At 34.5% G+C, this 24,459-nt stretch overlaps 1 protein-coding gene across 3 annotated transcripts in view; it reads right to left on the bottom strand.

Moving 5' to 3' along the window:
* The window catches only part of CDKAL1 (CDKAL1 threonylcarbamoyladenosine tRNA methylthiotransferase), a 625,067-nt gene that overhangs the window by 257,890 nt on the left and 342,718 nt on the right, over positions 1 to 24,459 (bottom strand). For all 3 annotated transcript variants that reach the window (XM_074272562.1, XM_074272579.1, XM_074272570.1), the window contains exon 11: positions 6,538 to 6,683. In XM_074272562.1, the coding sequence (XP_074128663.1) occupies positions 6,538 to 6,683 (146 nt within the window). The remainder of the gene's footprint in view (positions 1 to 6,537; positions 6,684 to 24,459) is intronic.

Here is a 24,459-nt window from a genome sequence, read left to right as displayed (position 1 = left end):
TGTCTAATACTTCCCATGCTGATGGATTTATGTATACCTGTTTCAATTTTAGCCCAGTGGTAATCACTAACAATATCTGGTTTGACTCCCCATTTCCTTTTGGTGTTTTCACCTCACTTCCTGAGAAGTCAGAGAGGGCGTGACCACCTGTGTTCTAAAACAAAAGAAATCTAGAGATGTAGAGGGCTAGAACTCTGAAAAGAAGGTATACTTAAATCTAGGTCAGCAAGGTACTTATAATTAAGTATATACTTAGTATTGAGGTATTTAAGGAGCCTCAGACCCAGAATGTTCTCTTTCTGCCACATCTCTCAGCCATAGCTCTCAGTCACAGACACAAGACGACAAATTCCAGATTCCATCTTTGACCAGCTAGGTGGCCCTCCTGCCTCCTTCACTCCTCCAGTAAGACCAAGTTCTGGGGCTGATCCGGAGATCTTCCAAAGAGCTAGCCCAGGCTTCTGTACCTCAATATACCCTAATTGGAGAAATTTTGCAAAGGGATAAGCAAAAATGTTACTTTGCTCAGCAAATATACCAAAAATAAAATGGTTTTGAGATGCAATAAAGCATGAAATAGAAACAGAGCTTGGTGGCACTTCTATAATGACAGTAAAAAACTTTTTGGAAAAAGATAGCAGCACTTTCTTTGGATTTAATCACAAGAAGATATAATTGAATAGAAGCACCAAGATTCTTACATGTAATTACTTAATATAAGAATAAAATTTCTTAATAATTTATATAATGTTGTACAAATGCTTTAAAAGATTTGGAATATTTAGGACGTTAACATAATCTCATCTGTTTTTGTATGTAATAAAGTAGGTCCTAAATTCTCAAGAATCTATTGATTTCAAATTTCATATTAAAAAAGACATCAAATTAATTATTACATTCACTACTAAATTATCAATAGTCTGAAGGAAATGATTCAAGTCGGAGATGATTGTCTTCTTGTGACCAGCTGTTTCAAATTTGGATATTAAGTAATTCAGACATTGCTTTTTTTGCAAAGGTTGCATGATTTAATAAATTCCCATATGCCCCAACATGTGCCAGAACTACTAGGTTATCCGAAATCCAGCTGCTGTTATTACAATAGCTGCCAACTTTCAAACAACTGAAGAGATAATGAATCAGTTTCAAGTTGGTTCATATGTAAACCTGTAGTGCTCCTAGCAAAAACATGGGCCTATTTCAACTGTAAAGAAAATTAATTAAAAAGATTCCACTTCCACAAACTCTATCATAAATATTATTGAGCTGTTGAGTTTTAAAACCTTCAGCTTCAGGTAAGCAAGCACTCTTATCTGGATTTCAGTTCTAAATGATGTGGGTGGAGTTAAAATACTGAATCCTTTGAGGAAACCATGGCTTATTTATTTTTTTTTTTTGAGACAATTGTGGTTAAGTGACTTGCCCAGGGTCACATAGCTAGGAAGTGTAAAGTGTCTGAAGCCATATTTGAACTCAAAATCCTCCTGACTTCAGGGCTGGTGCTCTGTCCACTGCGCCACCTAACTGCCTCCTTCTTAAATTTTTTTTATGTAAAATTTTAGAAAGTTGAAACATATTAGTGAGAGAAAAAAATGAGACCTATTTCTAAATGACTTAATCATGACAGTAAAACTAAGGGGAAAGGAAAGGCATAGTTTTGGTCAAAATACACCAATATTTAAGACTGCAGAAATAGAAAAGCAAAGGAAATGACAATGTAAATAAATGTTAGGTTCTTACTAGGTGCTAAGTCTGTACTTAACAATTCTCTAGCTCAGGGTTCACACCTTTAGTTCACACCTTTAAAAGGAGCAAGTTCATTGGTTGTAAGTAGTTCCTGCAAGCCCCTGGAGTACCCACAAGCCCATTCTCTGGGAGGATAAAAGAAAAGGCAGTTGGGAAGGAAGCAGTCTGGATTGGGGAAGGACAACACTTCCCGAGCTCAAGGAGATTTAGAGCCAGGATTCAGGAAGAAGGATCTGAGAATTCTACCTTGGCTCTGGCTAGAGGCTCCAGAAGCCTCCAAAGAAACCTGCTCCCAAAAAAAAGGGATTTACAGAAAAGAAACTTCCTCCCAGAGAAGGATTACAATTGAGAGACAACAGTACACTACAAATAAATAACAATTTTATATATTATTACTCCATAATAAATTATAAAGCTTCTTTCACTTTGGTCCTGGTGCAAATGGGAAAACAGCACAATCAGCAGGTCCTTTCTATGTGATTAACAAAAATGTAATCCAATTCAATTACCGAAGTTAGTGCTAGGAAGGTAATGAATTAATTGTGAACTTCCTAAAACCGTGGGTCAGTTTACACACACACACACACACACACACACACACACACACACACACACACACACACATATGTATGTATGTGTATATATATATATATATACACAGAGAGAGAGAGAGAGAGAGAGAGAGAGAGAGAGAGAGAGAGGGAGAGGGAGGGAGGAAGCACAAAGCTTTGGGGACTGCAAGCACAAAGCTTTGGGGAACTGCAGAAAAAGCATTTTGAGGGATTAATCCATTCGACCAAATCCTGTTTCTTCCAAACAGAAAGAAAAAACCCCTCAATGATTGGAAAATATGTGTATGTGCCATAGAAATATAAGGAAGGCTAAAATTCAGTAACAAATACTCTCGTTAAGATCTTTTGAGTACATAATCTCTCTCTCCATCATAGCTGAAAATGATTTGAGGAAAAAGACTGCCTGGGATGAGAATAAACTCCCTTTCACTAGGAGATATTTTTGTGAAGCCTGTAGAAACAAGTATCAGGATGTCGTTGAGAGTATTTCACAATAGGTTGAAGCCCAACTGATTCAACCCTAAAGGCCTGATATCTTAAATTCAGAATTATTCAGTTCTATGATACTGCAATAAACATGGGTTAAAAAAATGAAAGATCAGCTGTGTCTTTTACCTTGTCTATAACTTTTTATTTTATTATCTTCTGTTGATATTTTAATTTTCAAATATATCCCTTTCACTTCTCTATTCAGGGATGGCTTAATGATGCTGATGAAACTACTCAAGATGTGACAGACAAAACACGTACATTGATCACAAACATCTATGAGGCTAAATCTTGTTTAGGACATCTGCTTAGTTAAGAATCAAAGTATCATATCTTAAAGAAATGAATCAACTTTATCTAAAAGTGAAAGGAAGAAATAGATATTGATTTCTGAACTTTTCTTTATTTCATTCCCACAAAGAACTATTTAATAAGTGTTTTCAGCTACTTTGGGTAATAAAAAGCATGCCTACACTTGGCAAGGATTGTGAAAGAATCATGAACTGTGTGCATTATTTGCTATTGCTTCAGTAGGTAAGAATCAAGAGACTTCACAGGTGCAGTACTTTATATGTACTTTTGAAACATTCCATTTATCAGTGCCAACAATTGCAAGAGGATTCTTTTATGCCAGATAGATTAGTTATTCAGAAATGGTGTAAATACAGAGAAGAGAAGATAATAAAAAAGTAAAATAATTAATCATAGACAATTGCAATTAAAAAAAAAACTTTCTATTCTTGATTAAAATTTACATTGTTGCTAGAAATTTGAAAGTATCATGGAAGCATTATTACCCTGTTTTCTACATTTGTAAGCTTCATAAATTCAACAATTTCATTTTCAGTAGAAATTATGAGTTTCTCCTGTAACTTTTTTTCAGCTCACTAGCATGCATATTCAAATAGTTATTTGTATTTCAATGAACATAAATACTACATTATCAGGATAATACAGAAATGTCTAAGGTTGAAATAAAGCAAAACAAAATATGAAGAAAAAAGAATAAAGGAATGTGGAATCTAAATAAATATGGGGGAAAAGTTTAAAAAATGAAAAATGGTCACCTAGGTGGAATGATTGGTTAAAGGAAAAAAAATACTTGATTTAGAGTACTCATAAAGGAGTTACATGATAATAGTATTTGAACAGATATGTAAAACTAATTTTAGGCAATCAAGTGGCTCAGTGGATAAAGCATTGGGCTTAGAATGAGGAAGACTTGACTTCAAGTCAACTGTTTGATCCTGGGCAAGTCATTTAAACTATGTTTACTTTAATTCACTGAAAAAGGAAGCCAAAAAAAAGAATGCCACGAAAGCCATTCCGGTAAAAAACCTCAGGGACAGTATTGGTGTAGTATGGTCCATAGGGTCACAGAGAGTTGAAAATAGCTAAACTGCAACAAAGAAATAATTTTTCTTAGGGAAATATGTTGGGGATAAAGAGGAATTCTGAGAAACTAACAAAGTCCTAGGTTTCAAAATATCCAAATGATGCTATACATTAACAAAGGCAGAAGGCTATACTAGGCTTGAAGTGAAGCTTGGTTACCTTGATAACTCATCTATTTACTAATTTCTAGAAACAGGCACTCAGTATTTTATGATGATGATTTCTGAGGAGCATAATTAGTGCTAGAGATTTTTTCTAAGGAAATAAAATGTGTTTTTGTGTCTTAGTGTAAATATCAATAGTAATTTTGCTTTGATAAAATAGACATCTGTAACTGTTAAATAAAAATCATAATTTTTTTGTAATGGAGGAATGTTTTTATTTTTTCCCAAATTTATTTTATTTGAAGAAACAGATTAAGAAAAACAAAACAAAACAGAAAAGCAATACAAAACAAGATGAAACGAAAGAAAAGAGAACATTATCATGTGCCCAGCAGAAAATCAGGGAAGATTCAAAATATATACCAACAAATATCAGTTTAAGAAAGTATATGTATTAATAGAAGAAATTATATTCACGAGTGTCTGTCTTTTCTTTACTTCCTCATAAATTATTCTTTTGTTCTCTGTTACACACCCTTTTATCCTCCCCACCCTGAAGCAGGTTATAGTTAAGAAAGGATATATTTATATATACATATATAGATATATACATACACATACATATACATGCACATGTATATCTCCCTTTCATCTCCATCACCACCACCGCCACGCTACAGTTAAAATATATTTATGTGTACATATGTTGACATATACATACATACACTCCTCCACATACATACAAACATCTTTCCTATCCCTGATAACTCTTTCATTAAATTCTGCTCCATAACTTGGCTTACTATTACTTAACTTTCTCTCACCCAGAGGTCCCTCCCTTGCCTTCTTCCTTTAGTTCCTCATTTGCCTATCTCTTCCTCCCCTTATTTTTTTAAATAGATTTTGAAGGGTGCTATAGCCTTCATGCTATATATGTAGAGTTGCCTATTGAACCCATTCCCAATGTGAGGTTTTCAGAACTATGAGCCCTCCTTCCCCCATAAATATCTCTCTGGGCAGAGAGCCATTTCACATTACTCTTTGGGGTAGAAGAAGCTATTTTTACTTCAGTATCTTCCTCTGAAGATGTACCCCGGTCTTCCCTGTCCCCAGAGTATGTTTCTATGGTGAGGTAGGTTCTTCTTTGCCAGCTTGTTGTTTTATTTGTTTTTTAAAATAAGAAGTATTAGTTAAAGCACCTCTGGATCCTAAGGTGGGGGGATGGTGTCTCTGGCTTCACTTTAGTTCTGCCCTCTGACCAAGAACCCCAAAGAAAGAGCTTCCCCGTCCAGCCAATGCCCACAGCCTGCAGCATCCCTGTTCCATTGCTCTATAGAGTGCTGGTTCCCTCTCACCCAGGGCTGCAGTTCAGCAGCACAGCTGGGCCTGTTGATCCTAATGGGCCAAGGTTCCCTCAATCTTGCTGGACTCAGACTGTGACTCAACAAACAATATGAAAGGTGAAAGTTTCTGTGGTTCCTGCTGACACCTAGCTCACCTGTGGGCTCCCCACTTAGTGCTTCTGTAGAGCTAGCTCTGAGGCTGTTTGTACTTCCCAGGGGTCAATTTTGGCCCCAGGTCTGTCTTCATATCTTCTTGGGTTGAATCAGGACTCTGGTTCTAAGTCCAAGTCCTCTTGATTTTTCTCCAAATCTATGTTCACCCTGAGAAGCAAACTTGTTCTATTTGTGGGGAATTGGGAGAGCTTGAAATTTACCAACCTACTGTGCCAGTTTCCTACAATCCTCCCTAAATCATAATTTTAAAAGAAAATTTTATGAATGAATGTATAAAAACAATTTTAGGTAATGGACAAAAAATACTTCTTTCTAAAATTTCTCCACTGCAAAGGTCATGATTGTGCTCCTGTAATAGTCATTATTAAGCATAAAATCTTAAAAAGCCACTTTAAAGGAGATTAAGCAAAATGAAATGAACTTGGTTTTTATCAAGCAGATCAAGCATTAAAAAGTCACAATTCTTATTGTTGTAGGAAGATTATCAATTCTGTGTAAATTAAGTTTTCATGAAAAGTTGTATATTGGCTTAAACTAAGGAAAAAGAATAAACCACATCAAAGGTCTATTTCTTAGAAAATACAGAGCTTTTGAAAGTTTCAAAAGATTCCCACATTTTCTCTTGTTTCTTTAATAATAAGGTTGCAAGTAAGTATATTCCTATCACATGTTCTTGACAAAAAGTATGAAATTATTATTTTCACAAGTACTTACTTTTCTTTCAGAAAATCCACTACTTGTTTGAAGTCTGCCACACAATATTCTCTTTTCATTTCCATTAGTACACTGTCAGAGGCAGATTGTACTGGTATATGCAGAAAAGCATAGACTCGTGGATGATTAAGGATTTTTGCCATTTCCTAAAAATTTGGAAGAAAACATGAATTTTTAAAAATGATAAATCAAGGCACATACACATCAAAATCAATCCTCCAAATGTGTACAAATATACACAATCTCAAAGAGAGTACCTAAAAGTTTTAAAAATATCTGTTAATTCATACTATTTTTTTCAGAAAAACAAAGGTTACACGAGACTTCACAAGCTATCAAGTGGGTAGCCCTATAAAGCAAGCATCCTACACAAGGCATTTGCTTAAAGTCATCTAATGAAATGGAAAGCCATAACTTCCCATTGTATCCAATTATACTTTCAGATAGCTTCTATTTGAGAACTACTAGAAATTTAAAATATATTTATTTCATTAAATAATGCCCCAATACACACATATATATATATATATATATATATATATATATATATATATATATATATATATATATATATATATATATATATATATATATATATATATATAAAAATTTTTAATTTGGAGTTCCAACTTCTTTCTCCTCATCCCTCCCTAAGCTCTTGAGAAGGCAAACAATATGATATCAATTATACGTGTGAAACATGCAAAATGTATTTCCATATTGTATTTCAATAACTTAGTCATGTCTAAGTCTTTGTGACCCTATGGATCATAGCATGTCACTATTGTTGATAAGGTTTTCTTGGCAAGGATACTGGAGTGGTTTGTCATTTCCTTCTCCAATGGATTAAGTCACACAGAGGTTAAAGACTTGTCCAAGAACATAAAGCCAGGAAATGACTAAGAATGGATTTAAACTCAAGTTCAATATTATCCATGTTGTAAAAGATATATATATATATATTTTAATTAAAGCTTTTTATTTACAAAACATATGTGTAAAGGGCTGGAACTGAGCAGATGTACTTGACCTAAATGCAAGGTAAGCTAGCACTTAGGGCTAATTACCAATTGGACAATTCTCTATTAACATGTTTGGAGGATGACCCTACTCAACTCTATGCTATCTGTGGGTGTGGTGAGAGAAGGGAGGAGAGATCATCCTGTGGAGTAGGAGGAGTAGGAGTAGGATCATTCTTTTGGCAGTGGAGAGAGAGGAAGGAGGTGTGGAGATTGCTAGATCTAATCCCTTGAAGAGGACCCCAAAAGACCAAGAATAAAGACTTTTGCTTATCCTGACTCCAGCTGATTCTAAGATATCCAGGGTCACAACACATATGCATGGGTAATTTTTCAACACTGACCCTTGCAAAGCCTTCTGTTCCAACTTTTCCCCTCCTTCTCCCCACCCCCTCCCTCAGATAGCAGGTAGTCTATCACATGTTAAATATGTTAAAATATATGCTAAATCCCAACATATGTATACATATTTATAAAGTTAAGATATACATTTTAAAAATAGAGGGAAAAATACGTTGATCTGTACTCAGAGTTTATCAATTCTCTCTCTGGAAGTAGATAGCTTTTTTTCCTTATGCCACCTTTGGAATTGTCTTGGATCACTGTCTTGATTGGGGTAGCTAAGTCCTTCCTACTTGATTATCATCACATTATTGTTACTACTGTGCACACTAGTTCTGCTCACTTCATTGTACCATCAAATCATGTGTCTTTCCAGGTTTTTCTGAAACCATCTTGCTTATAATTTCTTACAGACCAATAGTATTCCATCACAATCATAAGCCACAACTTGTTTAGCCATTCCCTGATCAATGGGCATCCTTGCAATTTTCAATTCTTTGCCACCACAAAAAGTTGCTATAAACATTTTTGTACAAATAGAGACTTTCCCCCTTTTTTTTTTATCTCTTTGGGATAGAGACTTAGATGTGGTATTATTGAGTCAAAATTGTGCAAGTTTTATAGCCTTTTAGGAATAGTTCCAAATTTTTTCTAGAATGGTTGGATCAACTATTATATATGATATTTAAGATATTCTTCATAGGTATCTAACTAAAAACTGAATACCCCACATATACCAATTGAAAGAGCAAGAGTTTGGAAATTTCTAATTATAACTGTCTTAGGTAAAACCAAAAACATAACAAACCCCCAGCAATATCTGAAGTCTTGCCATATGAAATGGCATAAATGTGAAATATCAGAGATGTCTAAGATGTGAAAAGAGCTTAGAAATAAGTTTCTGGGTTAAATTAATGTTTTTAGATTATCTTAAAGAAAGAAAACAGTAAAAGCCTAACTCAAGCTTCTAGAATAGGATCTCATAATTTGACAAAAATTTCTGGGAAAACTAGAAAATAGTATGTCAGAAACTCGGCTTAGATCCACATCTCACACCCCATATCAAAATATTATCAAAATGAGTATGTGATTTGGGCATAAAGTATGATACCATAAATAAATTGAAAAACAAGGGATAATTTACTTATAAAGATCTTTGGAGAAGGGAGGAATTTATGACCAAAGAAGAACTGGAGAATATTATGAAAGGCAAAATGGATGATTTTGATTACATTAAATTAAAAAGGTTTTGCACAAATGAAACCAGCAGAAACAAGATTAAAAGGGAAATACAAAGCTGGGGAAAAATCTTTACAGCCAATGTTTCTGATAAAAGTTGCATTTCTAAAATATGAAAAAAAAAAACTGTCATATTTATAAGAATACTAGTCATTCCCCAATTGCTAAGTGGTCAAAGGATAGAATCAGACAATGTTAAGATGACATTAAAGCCATATATAGCTATTTGAAAAAATGTTCTAAATCACTATTGATTAGAGAAATGCAAATGAAAACAACCACCAGTCAGGCTAAGATGACAGGAAAAGATAATGATAAATGTTGGAGGGGATGTGGGAAAACTGGGACACTGATACATTGTTGGTGGAGTTGTGAAATGATCCAACTTTTCTGGGAACAATTTGGAACAATGCTCAAAGGACAATCAAACTGTGTCTATATACCCTTTGACCCACCAGTGCCATTACTGTGTGTATATTCCAAGAAAATCATAAAGAAGGGAAAAGACCCACGTGTGCAAATATGTTTGTTGCACCTCTCTCTCTCTGGCAATCAAGGTTAAGTGACTTGCCCAGGGTAACACACCAAGGAAGTGTTTAGTGTCTGAGGCCAAATTTGAACTCAGGTCCTCCTAACTTCAGGAGTAGTACTCTATCCACTGTGCCACTTAGCTTCCCCCTTGGAGCAGCTCTCATTGTAGTAACAAAGAATTGGAAAAGGAGTGGATGCTCATTGATTGGGGAATGGCTGAACATGAAAATAATGGAATATTATTGTTCTATATGAACAAGCAGATTATAGAAAGGCCTGGAAATATTTACATGAACTCATACAGAGCAAAACATGCAGAACCAGAAATATTTTGTACACAATAACAGAAAGAATGTGCAATGATCAACTATGAAAGATTTGGTTCTTCTCAGGAGTTCAATGATCCGAAGCAATCCCAATAGACTTGTGACAGAAAACTCCATCTGCATCCAGGAAACAGAAATAAGGAGACTGAATGCAAACCAACACATGCCATGTTTACTTCTTTTTTCTGTTGTTTTTTTTTTTAACCTCTCCCATAGTTTTTCCATTTTGCTTGATTTTTCTCTCCCAACATGATTCATAAAGTAACATGTATTAAAAACAAATGAAATTATTAGGAAAAAAAGAAGTAAAGACAATTCATTGTCCGCTTAAATAAAGAGATGCCCCAACTTTGGGGGGAGCAGGACAATTTTTCTTTCATGAACAAGTTAACAATGAATTCAAAACACCTCTTCTTTTCCAGACTGAATCTTTTCTGAATAATATAATCAATCATGGAATCAATATTTATTGAGCTAATACTAATTTGGGCAAAGAAGATGGAAACCTAGCCAGCTAATTCACAGCTGATCAATGAAGACACCTCCTATCTTTAAGGAATATGCTTCCTATATAAAAGCCTTATACATTTACATACAAGACAAGTTAAAAGGAAGCAAATATAAAATGAAGCAAGCTATGACAGTGGCACTGTGGATGCTTAAGCAGTGCTCTCAGTAAGACTCCAAAGTTTAAGGAGGAAGATCAGAGAAGTTGGCAATGATTAGCAAAGTGAAGGGAAAGTCAGGTAATTGTTAATGCAATAGACTTTAAGTTGATGAACTTATTCCCTCCAAATCTGAGGGCATTTGAACCATCAATTTCAAGGCACAGAAGCACCAATACACAAGAAATAAAACATGTCAAGAAAGATTTTTTTTTCCTAAGAATGTTTTAAGTGTAAAAATTTATAGTGTAGTTTTATTTTTACCACATTGTCTAATTTGCTTATTGTTGTTAATTATGTCCTTACCAAAAACCACCTTATATCATTGCATTAAAATTAGTAAATTCCACAGAATAATTTCAAGAGTTGAAGAGGCATTTTCCACATACAAATTATTTCCACTGTTAAACCGCCAGTTCTCTTCTTTTCACTGACTAGTCTTTTGGAGAATCTATTATTTACAAAATTATTAATTTTAAAAGATAGATTTGTCTGAAAGGAAAAGGAAACAGTCAATTTTGTGGGCAGCTCATAATAATTCTTATGAAAACACCCAAAAGGAAGAGAAATTTTTAAAGCTTTTGAATAAAAATAAACATTTGTATAATTCCTGCACAATCATGCTATTCATTACTAAGAATAAATAATGGTTGTATGCTTTGTTATGGATAAGTCCAATATTGCAAAATTTGTTATTACAGAGTTTGAAAACTAGAGAACAGACTTAAAATACATTACATTTACTAAATTATACTTTATAAGATTTCAGCTATTTTAGCTAGGTTGTTTGGTCACTATACTTATTACTGTATTTATTGTTTTATATATTTACATAAATATTTTCTGCTGTTTTTTTCTCCTCCTTGTCTAGATGTGTATTTATATTTCTGTAGCTACACCAAGTACTATGAAAATAGTTTTATAAGGGAAAATTATAATAGTTGACATTTCTATTGCATTTCAAGGTTAACTAAGAGTTTTACATTAATTATTTTACAAATTTTTTTTGAGGTAACAAAAATATTCCCTATTCATAAATGTAACTTTCTATGCTAACCATTCTGTTGTCATCCATCTCTGGTTTGTCTTTTAAGAGGTAGAAGAAGCAGCCAATGTCTGCCACTCATTCAGAAGAATCATCAAGCAAAAATAATATAGCTAGGTTAGCTAGGAAAAATCTAAAGAGAATATTATGTCTCAGGTTTCAATCCGCAGGGCATTGATCTTAATTCACCTTTCAATCAACATAGTATACCTAATAATGGAGCAGTGAGGTGGTACAATGGATAAAGCTGTGCTCCTGCGGTCATAAATACCTGAGTTCAAATCTAGTCTCAAACACTTACTAGTTGGCCAAGTCACAATACTATTTGCCAATTTCTCTTCTGTATTAAAATAAGCTGTAAAAGAAAATGGCAGACCATTCCAGTATCATTGCCACAAAACAAAACAAAACAAAACAAAAACCAATGGAGTCACAAAGAATTGAACACACCTGGAATGACTGAGCAACAACAACAAAATCTGATGATATTTCATTTATGTGAAATATTAAGCTTTACAGGGGACAAGGCTATGAAGTAGGCTTCACTTACATACATTCACCTCATTTTACAAATGAGGAAATGAATATTTGGGAATTAAAGTGATTTGCCCATGGCCATATAAATGCATACATGGTAGAACTAGGCCTTTATTCTAGGCCACAGGATTATAGATATAAAGCCAAAAGCTACCTTACTACTCCTCTAGTCCAATCTCATCCCTTTAGTCATTCAGGCAATAAATATTTATGGTAGGTACCATGCTAAACACTGGGGACAGGAAAAGATGTGGGGTTTTTTTTTGTGTATATGTATGTGTGTGTACATATATATATAATAAAAAGGAAATAAAAATAATTTTAAAAATAATTAAAATTTGAAAATCAAGAATGTTAGGTACAAAAAGGTTATCATTCAGTCAGTTAAAACACACTGACTAAACATTTATTATGTGCTAGGCACTGAGCTGAATGAAATGCCCAAAGTCTATATATAGCCAGGAAGTATGCAAAGTAGGTTTTGAACTTGGGATTTCCTGATTCCACATCTAGTTAGAGTTTTCACTACAACCCAATGTTACATTTGAGGAGCTCATAGGCATAAATGTTACTTGTATCCAACTACTCAGTTATATTGTAAATTGTCCTCCATGTGTTAGCACTGTAATTATTAGGGGACCCTTATTAGCCCGTGTCATGTCCATGGTAAATTTTTGGATTGTCGAGTACCATTATTCCTGTAGTGTGCAGGGACAGCAATAATCATGACTTTTAAGAAAGAAAAAGGAGGTGTTCCTAGATGTCAATGAGGAGCTACACTGGCCCAATCTTTTTGACTCTAAATAATTTAAGTTTGCAGACTGAGAACATCACACAGATCTGCTTAGTTATTTCAGGCAATTTCCTTAATGTTCATGTCAGTGTGTTTAATCTTCCTTGCACTGACTCTCAGTCAGACAGTTGTGTTGCATGTCTGGGTATCCTATCCCCTGAAATTTTATATCTGTTATGGGTGGCTGTAGTGAGGTGAAGTTTTTTTGGTTAAGAGTTGAGTTTTTGGATATAAAGCCATTCCAATATTGACGTCTGGCTATATTTCTGAGTAATTACTCAGAGATTCTGGCTCATCACCTGAATAGCATGTTTTGGGAAACCCAAACATAATAGTGAATTATAATTCATTTTTCTTCCAAAAACATTATTAACTAATAAAGCAAGTATCATGAGTGGCAGTTCAATGCTTTTCTTTGAAGCATGAGATATAGGTAGCTGTTATAAAAAAGGATACCACACTGGATGAAAATAAATATACCTTGTAAAATTATTTAAGTATATAAATTACTCTTATTATCAAATATAAGACTGACAATATAAATCTAGAGGTTTTTCCTTCTACTCTTACATATGGCATATATCCTATACTTAAATTTATGATATGGTTACTTTTGGTTTCATGCTGTACAACTCTGCCATTCAACAATTTTGGTAGTAGTGCATAATTCAGCAACAAACTAACATGATAAGGGACTCAAGAGTGTAGGCATACTATAAGGGAAGGAAGGAAGGGTACAAGAATTTATTAAATGCTTTCCTATATACCAAGGACTCTGCCAAGCACTGTGTGTGTGTATGTATTTCCATTTTACAGTGGGGAAACCTTAAGCATTCAGAGGTTAAGTTACTTATCCAGGATCACAAAGCTAATTTCTAAGACTGGATTTGATCTCAGGAATACCTGAGTTCAAGCAGAGCAGTCACTCAATGTTCCACGCAGCTATTTCTGGATGGGAGGGAAAGCTCAAAGTTATTACTATTTTTGAAAAAAAATTCAAAAACTTAACTCCCCTTGAGTTTTCCTTTTTCCTACTTAGCAACATGATACGTGATGAGATACTGGCAATCACAAACTTATGAATGAGTTATGTACCAAAAGTTGGCTTATAAGTTAAGTTATAAGCTGATCTTCTGTTGGTTCTAGTATCCTTCCCTTTTCTACCAATTACATTTGATTTTACAGCATTAGAGACAGTGTAGTTCTATAGTGCTTCATTGGAATCAAGTAGCCCTAGGTATAATCCTGCTTCAGACATCAATCGGCTCTAGACTGTCTGACAGTCAGTTTCCTCATCTGCAAGATGACAAGTGGACATGATGGTCTTTATGGTCCCTTCCAATTCTAAATAAATGACAAATTCTTATAACCATTCTCTTAGCTTCAATTCTCTTTAGCTTTATTCTCATATCATAATAGCATTCTAACTTTTTTCCTTGCCTCCTTCTACAGCTAGGACAAAATAGATTCAAAATCCAAAGAGCAAATAAGCTGATATGGGTGTTACAGAAAAGTAAGGAAATATGAAGTGAAGAATCTTTTTTTGATCCTTAATCTTCTTTTTTTTTCTCCAGATATGCAATTTCATTAGGACTCCTATCAAATACAGAAAAAGAATTGATTTCAGACTCAGTCTTAAAATGAGTTACAGCACCCAGAAGTGAAGTGAGGATTGGTCTGGGGTCATACTGTCACATGTGCTAGAGGTCTCTACCTCTGAGAACTAGCTAATTCACTCTTCCAAACTGCCCCTAACACTGTAGAACAGACACTGTGAATAAATCAGTCTCATTTACATATGGCTTAGAATCAGCATTAATAAAGAGTTCTCATTCTAAAAATGAAAACTTACTGCTAAGACAAAGAACTAACATGGAATATATTTTCACAACTGGTAGTACAATATGTCAACTGATTTTCTCAATTTAATAGCTTTCAGGGAAAGTGTGAAAAGTTTCTAATTCTTATAATCACCAAATCTCATCCTTGTTTAAAAAATCAATAGCCAATATTTACAATATGAGGATATTTATTCAACAAGGGAATCTTTGGTCATTCATGTTTGGTTTGAAAACAGTGCAGTATTTTGTATTTTAATTATTTATATTTCTTTTAAAAATATATTTTTTGAACTGTTGGGAAAACTGGAAATTAGTATGGCAGAAATTAGATATGGATCCACACTTAACACCATATACCAAGATAAGATCAAAATGGGTCCATGATTTAGGCATAAAGAGTGGGATAATAAATAGATTAGAGGAACAGAGGATAATCTACCTCTCAGACTTGTGGAGGAGGAAGGAATTTATGACCAGAGGAGAACTAGAGATCATTATTGATCACAAAATAGGAGATTTTGATTACATCAAACTAAAAAGTTTCTGTACAAACAATACTAATGCAAACAAGATTAGAAGGGAAGTAACAAATTGGGAAAATATTTTTAAAAGCAAAGGTTCTGACAAAGGTCTCATTTCCAAAATATATAGAGAACTGACGCTAATTTATAAGAAACCGAACCATTCTCCAATTGATAAATGGTCAAAGGATATGAACAGACAATTCTCAGATGAAGAAATTGAAACTATTTCCACTCATATGAAAGAGTGTTCCAAATCACTATTGATCAGAGAAATGCAAATTAAGACAACTCTGAGATACCACTACACACCTGTCAGATTGGCTAAGATGACAGGAACAAATAATGATGAATGTTGGAGGGGATGTGGGGAAACTGGGACACTGATACATTGTTGGTGGAGTTGTGAAAGAATCCAGCCATTCTGGAGAGCAATCTGGAATTATGCCCAAAAAGTTATCAAACTGTGCATACCCTTTGACCCAGCAGCGCTACTACTGGGCTTATATCCCAAAGAAATACTAAAGAGCGGAAAGGGACCTGTATGTGCCAAAATGTTTGTGGCAGCTCTTTTTGTTGTAGCTAGAAACTGGAAGTTGAATGGATGTCCATCAGTTGGAGAATGGTTGGGTAAATTATGGTATATGAAGGTTATGGAATATTATTGCTCTGTAAGAAATGACCAGCAGGAGGAATACAGAGAGGCTTGGAGAGAATTACATCAACTGATGCTGAGTGAAATGAGCAGAACCAGAAGATCACTGTACACTTCAACAACAATACTGTATGAGGATGTATTCTGATGGAAGTGGAAATTTTCAACATAAAGAAGAGCCAACTCACTTCCAGTTGATCAATGATGGACAGATCAATGATGGACAGCTACACCCAGAGAAGAAACACTGGGAAGTGAATGTAAATTGTTAGCACGAATATCTGTCTGCCCAGGTTACTTATACCTTCGGAATCTAATGCTTATTGTGCAACAAGAAAATGGTATTTACACACATGTATTGTATCTAGGTTATATTGTAACACATGTAAAATGCATGGGATTGCCTGTCATCGGGGGGAGGGAGTAGAGAGAGGGGGGGATAATTTGGAAAAATGAATACAAGGGATAATATTATAAAAAATATATAATAGAAAAATATATATTTTTGACTTGTTACTTCAATGGTTTCTTTGCTCTTTGTGGGCTAAGGAGAAAAATGAAGAACTTAGGAATCAAGAAAAAAAGTTTGGTGGTAAAACTTGTGCATATTTTATCAGGATAGAAATCAGATTCCAAGTAGTGTTTGATCGCAAAGTATATCACATTAAATATATCTGAGACACATCTTTTTTTAAATAATCACATTATGAAATTAGTTTGTAACCTTTATGTTTGAAATTTTTGAAGGTTAGGCCTATAAAATGTCACAAGAAAGACTCAGTAACTACTCAAATCAGTTAAACCATTACTGGATTAAACCGACCATTTAACTTAGTCAAATCAATAGCTCCATTAAGATACTTATAATTAAGGAATAAAATAGAAAAAGAGTATTGAAGATGGATAATAAGAAATAATTACTTCTCAGCTGTCTGTTGCTAATTATCTGACTTTAAAGCATATCAGAGAGAATCTTGGTTTTATATTGCACATAGTAGAAAGTCACAAATAGAGCATTGTAGGTAATTACAGTTGTCACTAAATAGCTATGTTACTGTAGACAAAGTAGTCCTACTGTACTCTACTTTGTTCAGCCAAATCTATAGTAAATATGTTTAGGTGTAGATGTCACATTCTAGAAAGAACATGGAAAAACTGGAAAATGTCCGGAAAAGGGAGATGTTAAGGATATTTTAAAAAGCTGACAATCATCAACATTTATATTTATTTAAAATTCATGAAGAATTTTACTATAGCTGTTAGATATGTTTTCTATCAAAAAATATTTAGGCAGAGTAGTAGAATAAATATCCTTTTAGTTCTCATCTTCTCATATTTGATAAGTAGACATATGAAGAAAAATTAAACTTCTTTAATCCCAAAAATATAGAACAATTGGTAGATATTTTAAAGAAGCAAAATGAGAACAAATGTAAGGAAAAATTTGAGATTTAGAGCACTACTTAAAGTAGAACAGACTATACTGGTAGGTTGGACCATCCAACTCCAAGTTTTTGTGATTTTGCTCTGAATCATAATTTTTTCATCTGTAAAATTAGGGAGTTGCCATAGATGATTTAAAGGTCCTATAAGTTACCAAATCTCAGATTTCCATTATCATCCTATTCTGTGAAATTTCTCTTTCTGTTAAATAAACATAATTAAGATTGGTGCAGAGCCAAAAAAGGCAGAGTAGAATATGTTATGCTCTGTTTCTCTAGAAAGTACCAGACAACTGACTTAGTACCTAATAATAATCCTAACAGAGTAAGCAATCTAATTCTCTCATGCCTTTACTAACAAGGTTAGGGCAGATTTAGAGCCTACTTTGAAGCAACCCCAGCTGTGGGCCTTGGAGGTGGCAAAGCACCAGTGGCAGCTTCAGGAGACTTCAAGACAAAGGGACCAGTTGCTAGATCTGATCAAAAAGACATGATGGGGAAGTTTTTTACTGCACAGTAAGAAGTTTCCACATTCTTCCCCAAACAATAATAAATAGCATCCCCAAACAAATCCTGGAACAACAGAACCAAAAGACAAGGTGAAACAATCTTTTAGCCTACGAAATTTGGAACTTTCAGCAGGAAAGGTCTGATTCACCCAGGTAAAAGAGAATTGTTTTTCAGGACAGGAAGCATCCCAACAAGTCAGCAACAAGCCCAACCAGAGCAAATCAGTGGGAGATCTTGACCCACAGTGCAGTGGGGCAGGCAAATGTCAACATCAGGACCATTCATGTATCTCAGCATAGCCAAGGGAATGGCAAAATCCAGTCCTGAGAAGTGCTATGTGCTGCAGCCTAACTCTGGGCAAACAGGCAACCTCGAGGGGGCCTTATCTCCATGTGTTTCAATGTACCCTGTAAATGCAGAAACACCCCCCTGGCCTCAGCACATATCAAATACCAGCACTAAGGTCCTGGGTCAGTACCAGGTTAAGCTGAAAGACCACTATAGTCTTTCTATGGGCTAGCCAGCCTCACCCTCATCCCCTCAGCACAGTACCAGATACGAGAGGGCCCCTGTGGACCTCCAGGCAGTATCACTTTAGCACTAAGTAAATAGACACGGGCTGAAATCTCTGGCCCAAGAAGCCTGATACAGTGCCCCTTTCACTCTGGGAGTGTAGCTCAAATTTAAAAGATAGGAACAACATAGGAGGATAGATGATGGTCATCACTTGAACCTTCCGCTCATTGGTACTGGCTTAGAGAAGGAATAATATACACACAATCAGCAGAATATAGAAATCTACCTTAACTGATAGAAAGGAGGAAGAGGAAGAAATTAAGATGGGGAGGAAGAAAGGACAGACAGATAAGAGGGCAGACTGGGGAAGTGGCAGAAAGAAGCAAAACACTGTTAAGGAGGAAAAAGGTGAGAGGAGAGAGAGGACAAACAGAAGGAAAAATTGGATGGAGGAAAATAGAGTTAGTAGTCATAACTGTGAATGTGAATGGAATGAACTCTTCTACAACAGAAGCAGATAGCAGAATGGATCAAAACTCAGAATCCTACAACATGTTGTTTACAAGAAATACATCTATAACAACGACATATACAGAGTAAAGGAAAGGGGATAGAGAGAATCTACTCAGCTTCAGCTGAAGTTTAATAAACACACAAAAGGGATACAATCTGGATCTCTGACAAAGCAAAAGCAAAAATAGACCTAATTAACAGAGATAAGGGAAGCATGTCTTACTAAAAGTAAAAGGTGCTATAGACAATAAAGTAATATCAATATTAAACATATACATATCAACTGGTACAGTGCCTATATTTTTAAAGGCGAAGTTAAGTGAGTTACAGGAAGAAATAGACAGAAAAACTATAATGTAATGGTGTATGAGGAACTCTATAGAGGCTGTTGTTATCCATTCTTTCTTTTTGAGAAGGAACAAGGGATATCATATTATGATAATGGTCAATGTCTTGACTTGCCTATGAATTGCATTTAAGTGACAGTCAATAAATGGTAAATCCAGAATTCAGACCCAGGTCTTTTCCATGTGGAACATTTTCCATTGCACCACAGTGTTGTTCTTCATGAAACATGAAACCTTCATCATTTGAAAAGTAAGAGGATTGGATCACAACAAATTTAAGGTACTTGACATCTGGATCATAAAAGAGAAGTGAGATGAACTAGAAATTTACTCTGATCCTTATAACCTCTTATAACTAACTCTCAAAATTCTCCAAAACAGAAATTTGGTACAAAAAGAAAGTAACTTCAGCTTTCTCCTTGGTCTAGGACACTCAATTCAAAGCTCACACAGGATCTCACACAGGATCCCTTCTCTACACACCATAACTACCAACAGAGAAAGTGCAGCACCAGACCCAAGGACACAACAGAAGTTTGCAACAAAACCTTCCCTAAAAGTTCACAATCTCTCTTCTGAATGTTATGGACAACCCAGGCTCCAAATTTTACACATTTGCCCTGGTCAATGGATTCAGCTCCTGAAGCCACAATCCTGTAGTTCCGGACCTGAAAAGCTTTGAATTGTTATTTCAGAGACAAACAACCCAGTCACACTAATACAGCTGATGGTGAAGCAGGCAACCCTATAGCCCTAGCAGACCTGATGCCAGGCAAACAAGCCCATTATACTAACAGAGAATAGAAAACAACCCAGCAGCACCAGTACAACAGAGCCAAACTATGGGTGTCAGGCCAAAGTATTAAGGAAGGGAGACAATGGGATTGAACATCAGGATAGAAAAGTATGTGTTGAGGGTGGGGGGAGGTAGACAGAAGGTTTTAGGAGGTTATTGAAGGGCTGTGCAGCATTCCACCAAGTTTTAGGAAAGAGCAAAGTATAGAACTGTGATACCACAATTAAAGGAAAAGGAATCAAAAAGTGACTTCAAGAAAATCAGTCTCACTAACGTGAAAGGAGTGTTCCAGTCAGCACAGAGAGTTTGGGAAATCCAGTGAAGGGGTCTTAATCACAGCAGATCAACAACTAAGATTCTCAGTCCTGGTTGAGTAGCAAAGCAAACCAGTAGGCCTATCCTTAGTCCCAGCTCAGAAAACAAATTCTAGGACATCAAGCTGTTTCCTGGAAAGAGTAGATAAAGCTATCTACTCCCTGCAAACATAAGGGGCTCCTGTGATCAAAGCCAAGGCTCAGAGCTGCACACGAAGCTTGAATACAGCGCCACCTTTACCACAAGAGCAGAGCTCCAACTTAAAACTTAAAAGAGAGAGAGAGAGAGAGAGAGAGAGAGAGAGAGAGAGAGAGAGAGAGAGAGAGAGAGAGAGAGAGAGAGAGAATACCAAAAGAAAGGAAAGAAAATGAGCAATAAATAGAAGAGAACCTTGACCATAAAAAGTTAAGATGATGACAGGGAAGACCAAAACACCAATTCAGATGAGGACAAAATGTCCACATAGGAAATCTCAAGGAATCATATGGAATTGTTCTCAAGCCCAAAGAGACTTCTTAGAAGTGTTCATAAAAGCCTTAAAAAGGCAAATAAGAGAAATAGAAGAAAAAATGACAAAAAGTAATGGTATGCAAGAAAGAGTCAACAGCTTGGAAAAGGAAGGTGATTCCTTAAAATATACTATTGGCCAAATGCCAAAAAAAAAAAAAAGCACTGAGGTAAGCAACACTTTCAGAAGTAGAATTAACCAAATGGAAAAAGAGATATAAAAGCTAAATGAAGACAATCACATTAAAAACTAAAATAGAGTTATTAGCTTCTATGAGATATCACGAATCAGTCAAACAAACTAAAATACTTCAGTAAAAAAACAACTGACCTGGAAAATAGATCCAGAAGAGACAATTAAAAAATTATTGGCCTATTTGAAGGCCATGAACAAAAAAGAAAAAAAAAAATCCTGGATAACATTCTTCAAGAGATCATTAAGGAAAACTGCACCGATATTCTAGAAACAGAGGGGGAATATATATATATATATATATATATATATATATATATATATAAATGTGTGTGTGTGTTACATCCCTACGTTGGAGAACAATAGCTATAACTCTTGAGAACTATATGTATCACTAGGACAGACAGAAGAGAGCATCATATGGATGGAGGATGTAGGTTGTGAATGGACTCTGATGCAATGATATTTAAAAAAAGGAAAAAGACATTAAGGGGTAGGAAAAGGTCAGTACTGAAAAGAGGAAAAAGGTGGTATAATGGGACGAGTAGATCACATGAAGAGATGCAAGAGACGTATTACAATGCAGGGAAAGAAGGGAGGGAAATGGGCATTGTCTGAAATTTATCTTATATACTTATATACTTCAATAACAATATCATATGATGATCAATTCTGATGGACGTGGCCATCTTCAACAAGAAGATGAACCAAAGAAATTCCATTTGTTCAAAAAGGAATAGAACCAGCTATATCCAGAAAAACAAAAACAAAAACAAAAACAAACAAAAAAAAAAAAAAAAAAAAAAAAAACACGGCTCTGGGAGATGACTATGAACCACTACATAGAACTCCCAATCCCTCTTTTTTTGTCCACTTGCATTTTGGATTTCCTTCACAGGCTAATTGTACACTATTTCAAAGTCCGATTCTTCTTGTGCAGCAAAATAACTGTATGGACATGTATACATATATTGTATTTAATATATACTTTAACATATTTAACATGTATTGATCTATCTGCCATCTGGTGGAAGGGGTGGGGGGGAAGAAGGGAAAAAATTGGAACAAAAGTTTGGCAATTGTCAATGATGAAAAAAATTACCCATGCATATATCTTATAAATAAAAACATATATACATATACATACATACATACATACATATATATAATAAAAAGTAAATACAGAGGAGAAAAAAGAATGGAGGGAAATACAGAGCTGATAATGATAACTATGAATGTGAATGGGATGAATGCTCCCATAAAACAGAGGAGAATAGCAGAGTGGATTAAAAAAGAGAATTCTACAATGTTGTTTACAAGAAAAACACTTGACACCGAGAGACACATATAAAGTAAAAGGTACTTCATCTGAAGTAAAAAAAAAGAAAAAGAAAAAGAAAAAAAAAGCAGGGATATCAATTTTAATTCACATATATCAAAAGTAAAAGTAAAAATACATCTAATTAAAAAGAGAGAAGGACCTGGGAAAGAAAGACTAAAAACCAATCAGAAGTTAAATAATCTAATTCTAAAGAATGAGTGGATCAAACAACAAATCACAGAAAGAATCCATAATTTCATCCAAGAGAATGACAATGAAACAACATACAAAAACTTATGTAATGCAGTCAAAGCAGTTTTTAAGGGAAATTTTATATCTCTAAATAGTTAAATGAATAAAATACATCAAGAGCAGATCAATGAATTAGGCATGTGTTAGGATCCTTACTAAGTGGTAAATCGGTACTTAACAATTCTCTACCTCAGAATTCATACCTTTAAAAGAAGTTTACACCTTTAGACTTCTGAAAGGAATTAACACCTTTAAAAGAGCTAGCTCATTGGTTCTTGCTAAAAAGTACCATAGAAAATGAAGCACTCACTATCAATACTAAATATATATGCACCAGGTGGTATAGCAAAGGAAGAGAGCTGCAAGAAGACAGCAAAACTCTAATAGTGGGAGATCTCAACCTTGCTCTCTCAGAATTAGATAAATCAAACCATAAAATAAATAAGAAAGAAGTTAAACTGGTATATAGAATACTTGAAAAGTTAGGTATGATAGAAGGAGACAGAAAGGAGTACACTTTCTTCTTGGCAGTTCATGGAACCTATACAAAAACTGGCCATATATTAGGACATAAATACTTCAGAATCAAATGCAGAAAGTCAGAAATAATAAATGCATTTTTTTTCAGATCACGATGCAATAAAAATCATATAGAATAAAAGGCCAGAGAAAAATAGAACAAAAAGTAACTGGAAACTAAATAATCTTATCCTAAAGAATGAATGGGTGAAACAGCAAATCATAGGCACAATTAATAATTTCATCCAAAAGAATAACAATAATGAGACAACATACCAAAGTTTATGAAATGTAGCCAAAGGAGTAATAAGGGGAAATTTTGTATCTCTAGATGTTTACTTGCATAAAAAGAGAGAAAAAGGAGATCAATGAATTAGGCTTGCAACTAAAAAGACTAGAAAAAGAACAAATCAAAAAACCCCAATCAAATACAATTTTAAGTTTTGTAACTTAAACTTAAAATTGTAAAAATAAAAGGAAAGATTAATAAAATTGAAAGTAAAAAAAAAAAAAGATTGAATTAACAAATAAAACTAAGAGTTGGTTTTATGAAAAAACCAAAAAAGATAGGTAAACATTTATTAAGTAAAGGTTTAAGTGGAATTTCAGATTGTTAGTCTCAAAAATGAAAAGGGAGAACTTTCCACCAATGAAGAGGGAATTAGAACAATAATTAGGAGTTACTTTGTCTAACTTTATGCCAATAAATTTGATAATCTAGGTAGAATAGGTGAATACTTACAAAAATATAGATTGCCCAAATTAAGAGAAGAGGAAAGGAATCAAACAGTCCCATTTTAGAAAATGAAACAGAATAAGCTATTAATCAACTCCCTATGAAAAAAATCCCCTGGACCAAATATATTTACATGTGAATTCTACCAAACATTTAAAGAACAATTAACTCCAATACTATATAAACTATTTGGAAAAAATAGGGAATGGAGTACTCCTACCAAATTCCTTTTATGACACAGACATGGTACTGATACCTAAAACCAGATAGTACTAAAACAGAGAAAGAAAATTATAGACCAATCTGCCTAATGAATATTGATGCAAAAATCATAAATAAAATATTAGCAAAGAGATTGCAGAAAATCATTCCCCAGATAATATACAATGGCCATGTAGGATTTATACCAGGGATGCAGGGCTGGTTCAATATTAGGAAAAC

The sequence above is a fragment of the Sminthopsis crassicaudata genome, chromosome 1 (assembly GCF_048593235.1).
Source record: "Sminthopsis crassicaudata isolate SCR6 chromosome 1, ASM4859323v1, whole genome shotgun sequence".
In the NCBI taxonomy this organism is placed as follows: Eukaryota; Metazoa; Chordata; class Mammalia; order Dasyuromorphia; family Dasyuridae; genus Sminthopsis; species Sminthopsis crassicaudata.
The sequence above is the reverse complement of the archived record's forward strand: the minus strand, read 5'-3'. Positions and strand labels throughout refer to the sequence as shown.